Below are 9,886 nucleotides of genomic sequence, written 5' to 3' on the forward strand. Positions count from 1 at the left end.
GAGCTCCAAGGAGATTATGTTGAAAAATAAAAAAAAAAAATTACCCAAAAAAAATTGTTTTTATACTTCATTCTAAGGACTTATTGAACTACCCTCGTATTTTAAAATTATTCGAATGTTTCCTAAAATTTTGTTTAGAAATTTTTTTTTAATCCTGTGAAATTGAACAAATTTCCTTGAAATCCTCCAAATCTTTTTAAATATTCTCTTCAAATTAATTTTCCAAAATAAAAATTTAATTTCAATTTTTCTATAAAATGTTTTTTATTCTTCTGAAACCTTTCAAATTGACTAAAAAGCTTCTAATTTTTTTTCTACATCTGACAAAATCTATATTTAGTTTTAAATTGGGCCGTGGCACAGTGGAATGGAATAGGAATTTACTGTTCATCATTGCCCACAGGTTGGATTTCTTATCCGATTTCAAAGTTTTTTTTTTTTAGAAATGTTCAGCAATTAATTTTTAAGAGAATTGTGGTTTACTTTTTTTAAATTTTTTTCACAGAGCAACAATATATAAACAAATATAGTGACAAAATTGACCATTGTAGCTTTGTGAATTTTTATATCAAGAAAAAATACAGATAGAAACTCACTATCAGCCGGAATTATTGCACATGCATTCATAGAACATAATTAATTTTAATAATATTTAACTTAATCATTATAAACAATTTTTATAAACAAATTCTTATTAGTGTTTTTTTATCATAGAAAAAACCGTTTATTTCAAGCTAGTTGCTAATATTTTTCATAAGAGTCATAATTTGTAACAAAAAAATTAGCATGAGTTAACAACTATTGTTTTTATAAACACTTCTATTAAAAAAAAATTCTTTATAAACGAGTTTTTCTCATAGCTGAATTGATTTTTCTGAACAAAAGTGATTCACAATTGTCTTTAAAGCCATTTATATACTTCAAGCTTTATCAAACATAAACAATATAGATTATTTATAACAATTTAGTTAAACAAGTTTCCTAATCGGCCGTTTCCTCGTAGAAAAAAATATTTTTTTCTTCAATAATTATTAGAGTGACATTTATTGCGGTGACTAACCAACGAAATTAAATCAAGAATAATTTATATGATTGTTATAAACAATTTTTTAAACAAAACTATGATTTATTTGTTTTGCATGCAAAAAGGACGGTTTTCCAATGAAATTATCCGACAATAAACTAACAGTGATTCCAAAATTGGATATGGGACATTAAATAATAATTTGCTTAATTGTTAATAACAATTTTAAAACAATGCGTGACAATCTGCGGTTGGTCATAGAAAAAAGTTATTTTTTCTTCAATCATTTTTGTGATAATCTTATTTGTGTTATTGAATCAATAAAAAAATTGATACTTATAATAATAATAAGATTATTATAGAAAACTCAAAATAAATAAATTACGATTCCGAACTCGAATAATTTTTAGATTTGAATTGAACCTGGAACCTGAACCTGGAACTGTACTTTTTAGTTGAGAGTCAGTTATTCTTGATTTGTTTTTCATGAAGTTACGTGCAAAACAAATGAAAGATAAGTGACTTCTAAAGACGCAACTACAGCGTTATTGCTATGGACAGTTTGCTACAGAAATTTTTATTAACAATAATGCAAATTATTATTTAATGTCCCATATTCAATTTTGGAATCACTGTTAGTTTATTGTCGGATAATTTCAGTGGAAAATCGTCCTTTTTGCATGTGAAAAAATAAATCATAGTTTGGTTAAAAAAATTGTTTATAACAATCATATAAATTATTCTTTATTTAATTTCGTTGGTTAGTCACCGCAATAAATGTCACTCTGATAATTATTGAAGAAAAACACCTTTTTTTCTACGAGGAAACGGCCGATGAGACTTGTTTAACTAAATTGTTATAAACAATCTATTTGTTTATGTTTGATAAAGGTTAAAGTATATAAATGGCTTTAAAGACAATTGTGAATCACTTTTTTCAGAAAAATCAATTCAGCTTAATGAGAAAAACTCGTTTATAAAGAATTTGTTTATAATAATTAAGTTAAATATTATTAAAATTAATTATGGTCTATGAATGCATGTGCAATAATTCCGGCTGATAGTGAGTTTCTATCTGTATTTTTTCTTGAGATAAAAATTCACAAAGCTAAAATGGTCAATTTTGTCACTATATTTGTTTATATATTGTGACTCTGTGAAAAAAATTTAAAAAAAGCAAACCACAATTCCCTTAAAAATTAATTGATGAGCATTTCTAAAAAAAAACTTTTAAGTCTGTTAAGAAATACGACCGGTGGGCGATTATGAACAGTAAATTCCTATTCCAGACCACTGTGCGTGGACTATTTGCATTGAAATTTTTGTACAAATGGCCGGATTGTGTTGGCAGTCGTAGAAAATTATTATTATTATTTTTAATCGAACAATTAAAATTCTAACGTTCAACGTTTAATTTTTTTGTTTCGTTTTGAATATTTATTTTATAATTACTGATTTTAAATGAAAAGTCCGATATTTCTAAATATCAAGTAATTGTTCTTTTTCTTGAGTGAAAAATTTCAAATTGAATTGTTTAAAAATGGAATATTTTATACTGAAATAATATTTTTAATTTAATAAAATCCTTTAATTATAAATATATTATTTTGAAGTTATTTTAAAATGGAAAATAGTTTGTAAAGTTTGAATCGGGCGTCTGAGTTTGTTTAACTAATAAGACTTTTTTATTGAAAGAGTTTTAGTTTTAACTTTAAAATCTGGAAATCCTAAAATTGTGAGCTGATTCTGAATCATCTTGTAAAATCAATTATAACTTACTTTTCAAATCTTAAAGACGGTTGAATTTTATGAAAAAGCTTAGACTGTAAACACTTCTAAATTTTAATTCTTATAAAATTACTCCTATAAAATTCTTGTAAAAGATTTTTGAATTACGCATTATAAACTGAATGATATTATAATTGAAAAATATCACAATTTAACTAATTATTTAAAAAACGGTTGAAATCAAAGAAAGTTGGAGATTTTTTTCTTCTAAAAATTTATAAAATTCCCGGTCAAAAATGGTCATTTCCCGATCTTAAAAAATGTCCGGTCATTTCCCGGTTTTCCGGTCCAGCGGCCACCCTGGATATTCTTTGGTGTAACAAAAATATTTTGTAGAATATATGAAACATAATCATGAAGTTTCTATGAAATTCTCTCAAAATATATATCCATTTAATTGTTATTCTTATTTGCCTACAGATAAGATGTTTTCAAAAATTTCCAATTTTTTGTTACAACACCAAGTTCTTGTGATTCGATTAGAAAATGTTTACGATTAACATCAATAATCTGTTGTCATATGGTAAAAAAATAGCTTCAAAATGTGTTTAAGAACATTAAAAACTGTTGATTATTTCGGAAGTTATTTAACATTGAAGTGAACATTGAAATTCACACTATTTTTGCAATATCTACTTTAAAAAGAAAGACAAATTGACTTCATCCTGGGCCTATTTTACAGAATTTGGAGAGCAATCAACTCTTTGAATATAAATGTGTTTAGCTCTGACATGATTAAAATTAAGAGAACTCAGTCATAAAAAAGAAGTGTACGAAAACTTTTTACTCGCTGTACTTTTTGATTTTTTGCGAAAAAATCTTATTGGTTCCGCTAATTGCGGGAAGTACTTCAGCTTCAGCAGCGCGCTTGTCCGGTCGATGTGGGAATCAAGATGGCAGCCAGTGATTGCAAATGTAAAAACTAAACATAACCTATTTATGATTTTATTATTTAAAACGAGTTTCAAAAGCTGAAGAAGGGCTAAAAAGTATGTTCAAAATGCCTAGAAACAAATTTGTTCTCATCGGGTAACTCTATGCTGGAACAGGTTAAAGGGGGAAAAATTATTCTCATGATTTTGTCCTGTGATTAAAAAAATTTGAGGTTATTTTTGGAAACATCTCCCTCACGTACTTGAATAACATAAATAATTACACTTTTTCTTGCGTTTTATATTTTAAGCAAAATTGTTATTTTTTTTAGATTTGGTTATGCGACTGGTTGTTATTTTGTAACAGTTTTTATGTAGACAAATATCTATAATATAAATCGTAAATTGAATTTTCGCCAGCTGTCTGCTAGATACTTCATCAGTCAATGAAGCAACTGCAAACCATTATTCTGATTGGTTCAGCGTTTTGCAGGATCTGACGTTTCAAGGTCACATAATTTTAAGAATAGGGATTTTGATACTTTTTTTAACAAAAAATTTCTCTAAAGAATGAGGATTTCAAAAAGTTGATTAAATGTACTACAATTTTCAGCAATTTTATGGAGCCTTTAAAAAATAAATTATCTACAATTCATGCCACAAGCCCGTTAGAAATTTAGAATGGGTTAGTCAACTGATTCATTTAGAGTTAATTTAGCATTTTATATTGGCTACATTATTTTTTATTCGATTTAAAATAATATTCAAAGGTGCACGGATGCAAAAAAAAATGGCATTTCTCATACACTTTTCAATGTCTTTAAACATACAAAGTATATTTTTTAATTGAAGCTGAAGACGACATAATTATTAAATGAACTTCAAGATTTTAACGTTATCGCTTTTGAATAAAATTTTAAGGAAAACATGGACAAAACTTATTTTTGAAGTAAATGTGAAAATTTGCTACTAGTAATTTTTCGCACTATTGTGGATCTAAATCTAACAACAAACCCACTTTTTCTAAAGTATCATTCATTACATTTTCAATTTTTTAAAACTGTATTATATAAATCTTCCATCACTATTTCATTCGAAACAGGTTTTAGAACGAAACCTATTGACGTTCAGGATTTTTGTTTATAAAATTTCCTATAAAATATAAAACACATTGAGTGAAAAAAATTAATAGCTTCATTAAATTCTTTATACGGAATTAAATGCATATTTAAAACCTGCTACTGATTTTTTTATGTTGTTCTTTATAAACATAAACTCACATATGGACATGGCTTTGATTGTGATGATATCAAAGTTCTATACAATCATAGAAATCAAAGAAAGAGGGAATTTTTTAATTTTTAGAGAGAAAGTAATAATGCAATTAATTTAAAAAGAGATATTTAAAAATAGAATAAAGTGTTTTGTAGTTTCATTAAATTTTTTTGAGAAAGATTATTATCTCGGAATTTCTGTTTTTTTTTAACAGTACAAAAATTATGCACAAAGATTTCTAAAAAAGTAATGAAGAGCAACACATATTAAAAATGTAAATAGTATCGTAACAATTAATTTGAATTTCATATATCAATTTCTAATTGATATTAAGCATAAAACCAAACTATTTACCAGTCTTTTCCTATACAAAAATGATCTCATTAGGTCTAAATTGACCTCGATACATATTAGTTTCCAATAGTATAAGAAAGATGGAAAAAGAATAACAAAAAGAGTGAGTCCGCCTTTTTCCCTTGTTATATAATAACTGTCTGAGTTTTTTTTAAATTCAGGGTGACGATTCGGCGGACGATTTCAAACTTCCGGATTTTCTTGGCCCATTTCTTACATTTTTCGGGTCAACTAAAAGTAACATGTTCATATTTTCAGCAAAAAACAAACATTTATTTTAATTCATGACGTTTATTCTAAACATCACTTAACACAACAGAGCAAAAAATTTTCCATAAAAATATAAATTCCCAACAAAAAATAGCACAGTTAAACTTTTAGTTGAAAAAAATATTTAAAAAAAAAAAACGGATTTTCAAGAAAATATTTCGATTTTCAACCTAACTGATGAATTTTCAACGAAAATTGTGAGACTTTAACAGGAATATTTTAATTTTAAACCAAAAAGATGAGTTTTCAACTGAAAATATGGAATATTAAATTTGAATATGTTAAATTTTCTGTTAAAAAATTACTTTCCACATAAAAACTAAATTTCAAAAAAATAGTTATATTTTCAAACAAAGTGGATGCACTTTCAACTAAAATGGTAAATCTTAAACTTGGATATGTTAATTTTAAACAAAAAAGATGAATTTTCCACCAAGAATATTAATTTCTACTAACAAAGATGATGTTTTTAACTAAAAAAGATCAGTTTTCAACAAAAAATTGAATAATTAAATTTTTAGCCAAAAAATAAATGTTCAATCAAAGAGATGAATTCTTAACTAAAATTATGGAATATTCAACTGGAATAACAGTTACATTTTTAGTTCAAATAAATAATAATTTTGATCAAAAAAAGAAACAAATTTTTAAAAAAATAGTTCAATTTCGGCAAAAAAGTTTCTTTTCATTCAAAGAAAACACTAGTTTTCAATCAAATAGCTCATATTTTAACTAAAGAAATGAATTACTTTTATTAGGATGATGAATTTTCTTCCAAAAAAGTTAATTTTCAACCAAAGAGTTTAACTTTCAAGCAAGTACTTTTATTTCCAACCAAAAAGAGGAATTTTTAACCAGAATTATAAGTATATATATGGAATACTTAAAATTTTCACCAAAAAGAAGATTTTTGAAACAAGAAGATTAACTTAAAAAGAAAAATATAATTTTACAAAAAAAATCGACTTTGAACAAAAGATGTAGATTTTCAACGAAATAGTTGAATATTCAATTAAAAAAAGACCAATTTTTATCCAAATTGTTGAATTTTGAACGAAGAAATATAACATTATCATCCAAAACTGGACATTCACATTTTCAGTTTAAGGAATTAAGTTTCAACAAAACTAATGAATTTTCAACTGAAATGATGAATCCTAAACTGGAGTAGTTAAATTTTATACCGAAAAGATGAATTTTCAACCATAAAGATTAATTTTCTACAAAAAAGGTACATTTTTCACATATTACAAATATTTTCATACACATATTTTGATTTCTAAATGAAAAATCTATATTTTCAACTGAAATAGTGGAGTTTTCGTCCAAAAAAGATATATTTCTAACCAAGAATAGAATCGTTAAATTTTCTGTTAAAAATCTAATTTAAAAAAACCGGATTTTCAGCAAAATAGTGAAATTTTCAACTGAAATAGTTAAATTTTGGTTAAAAAAATGTATTGATTAACCAGAGATTCTATTAAAATTAAGAAATATTTCTTCTTTGATACACTACTTCTACTCTAACAACTAATTAAAGTACTTCCTTTATCTAAAATTGTGAAGAAGAAAATTTCAAATTGAAATTATATTTCTGTTCAGAAACTCACTTTCCCAAAATAAATCGATAAATTATTGAACTTGAATTTTTCTGCAATCAGAAGTTAATTCCCGGATTTTAAATTAAATTCCCGGGATTTTTTCGGTCAATAAAGTTTGCGATCTTTTTCCGGTTTCCCGGTAATGTCGCCACCCATAAATTAATTCTGAAAATCATGTATGAAACTGCTTATAATTACATTGGTTTTTTATATTATTTTTTGTTACCTTTACGTAGGCTGTTTCCGTATCAGCAATGGTTCTGTCATATTCATTTCGCACTGCTATTCTTTTGGAGAGACTGTCGTTTAGGCGGGTTAATTTGTAAGACATCTTCTCTATCTCACGCTGTAGATTATTTTTTTCTTCTTCCTCTGCATCAATTTGCGCCTGTAAATCCATACGACGCATTTTCATATCCTCCAGGCCTACGTAAGGATAAGATTATTAGAAAATAAGCATATGTTACAAAATTTGTGGAAAACCTTTTATTCGATTTGAGGAATTAAAAAAAAAGACCGTCGGTTAAAAAATTCTGCGTATTTAAAAATAGTTGATCAAAAATATTCAGATTTTCAGAAGATATTACAAATTTGAATAGATTCTCACTTTTGACCAAGGTTTTGCCCATATGCATCGAAATGCAGTCAAAACCGAAAAGTGATTGTAAGAAATTGGGCTGTAAAAATGTAGGGGAGAGTGGGGTGTGGTGCGCGTACAAGACAAGGCGACTATTACAAATAACGCCCGTGTTTGTTGATTTTCATATTAGTTTTCACATAAAATAAATTACCTTTTTTTAAAATAGTGATTTGATTCAATTTCTACTTTAAAATACGATTCAGAAATGTAATTATGAAAAACCAATTTTGACCGAAACAGTAGGAAAAGTCTGGCAGAAATTATGCATTTAGAGCATATTTTAAAATACACGAAGCACGAAAATATTAGATTTTAATAAGTAGAGAATTCTCTTAATTTTAAAAGAAAGCAGGATCTGCTAAAAGTTTGAAATAATTTTTTAAATTATAATCATTTTACTGTAAATTATTATTATATCGAATGATATACGTACATAACATATAATAACAAATTTTTGGTTAATTCAATAAAATTATTATGAACAAAATTTTTATAAACCAAGTTCGTTTGCTCTGATGAACTAAAATTTACAGTTGTCTCATTTCAATTATTGAAAGAAAATATATCTGATGAACGAAATATTTCTTCATTTGGACTCAATAGTCTGTTACCTGTTTTGAATCAACCATGTAAGATTTCGATCAGATTTTTCAAATGTTATTAAAGACATTTTTTAGTTTATTCAATCATACTTTATTTTATCTCTTTGATTGAAGTCTTTGATTAATTTAATACGAATATAATCGATGCAACAAAACATTTTTTCGAGTTTTTGAATTATCTTGTTTTATTGTTACATAATTAACGGAGTTAATTTGAGACTTGTTTTTGAATCCTCCTTCATTTCATTCTCCTTTCATATTTTTCGCAAATAATTTCCACATTATGGCAAAAGAAATGATAATATGCATGAAAATAGCCACAATAACTTACTCAGCATCTATTCATTGAATAATTAATAAATCGATACAAGCACATCTTCATAATAATTGAAAAATCAATTTAAATGGCACTAATTAAAATTTTTTCACGTAATTTGTGTTCAGTTTGCATTAAGTATTAATTTTTTGCGTAGATGCTGGGGTCAGTCTTAGACAAAATGGCAGAATATGATCCTGCTTTCTTGCGTGATTTTAGGTACCATATTCGAGCCTCCGTGTCACACTTTGTGCAGATCTGTCAAATTTTCTGAAGACCAGGCATGCATACCTAACACTACTCTCAAGAATTACTATATATAATTGGATTTTTTACAATAATTATTACCAATTATCTTGAATTATATTTAAAAAAAAAAAATAAATGAAACAATTTTCATAAACGTATGTATATTTTTTTTACAATTCCAACGATATAAAAAAAATCATTTTCGATGTTTGTAAATCCGGCTTTCTTTAATAACACAGCTGTACTAACAAAGGGTGACTAAAAATTGCGGAAGTTTTTGATACATAAATTGTTTTTAAGCGAATGCAAGATTTCATAATCCAAAATTTTGAAAAAATATAAAATGGCAGATAATTAAAAACTCCAAAAATAACTGTTTTCGCGTTTTTCAAAGTAATACAGTGAAGTCACTCATATTTCCGTAGCTGAAACGTAAGGATTCTTTTATTTGAAGGCTCGAGGGGCCCCCAAATCTACTGCGACCTCTAGGTCATTTTTTTCAAGTGAAGTTCATTAGCTGCCTCGGCCTTGTATCGACGCGCCCTCTGTAAGACTTTTTTAAACTGCGCATGTGCGAAAAAGAGCGGGACGATTTAAAGTCAATAAATACTATCAATAATAATAATAATAATAATTATTACACCATTAAGCGATTTCCCTTTCGGGGTAGGCGTGACTCACTCGGCAGGGGAAAGGAGTACTGTGTAGAAGGGATAAAGATTTTTCAGATTGATGCAGAATTCTCGTACTATTTAAGTAAATAACACGTTCGTTCCGCAACACTGCTCCGACTCAGGTTGCTGATCAATTTCTCTAGCAATCACCCCAAGCGAAGAACCTCACGAAGTCGTTATGTAAGGTTCCCCACTTGGGTCCATTAGTAGCCAAGGTCTTT

General features: G+C 26.9%; 1 protein-coding gene across 2 annotated transcripts in view; it reads right to left on the bottom strand.

The window, feature by feature from the left end:
- LOC117168729 (Sjoegren syndrome nuclear autoantigen 1 homolog) overlaps nucleotides 1–9,886 on the bottom strand; it is a 26,671-nt gene that overhangs the window by 2,006 nt on the left and 14,779 nt on the right. For both annotated transcript variants that reach the window (XM_033354470.1, XM_033354462.1), the window contains exon 2: nucleotides 7,411–7,610. In XM_033354470.1, coding sequence (XP_033210361.1) covers nucleotides 7,411–7,599 — 189 coding nt within the window. In that variant the 5' untranslated portion in view covers nucleotides 7,600–7,610. The remainder of the gene's footprint in view (nucleotides 1–7,410; nucleotides 7,611–9,886) is intronic.

This window comes from Belonocnema kinseyi, chromosome 1, assembly GCF_010883055.1.
Source record: "Belonocnema kinseyi isolate 2016_QV_RU_SX_M_011 chromosome 1, B_treatae_v1, whole genome shotgun sequence".
Classification (NCBI taxonomy): Eukaryota; Metazoa; Arthropoda; class Insecta; order Hymenoptera; family Cynipidae; genus Belonocnema; species Belonocnema kinseyi.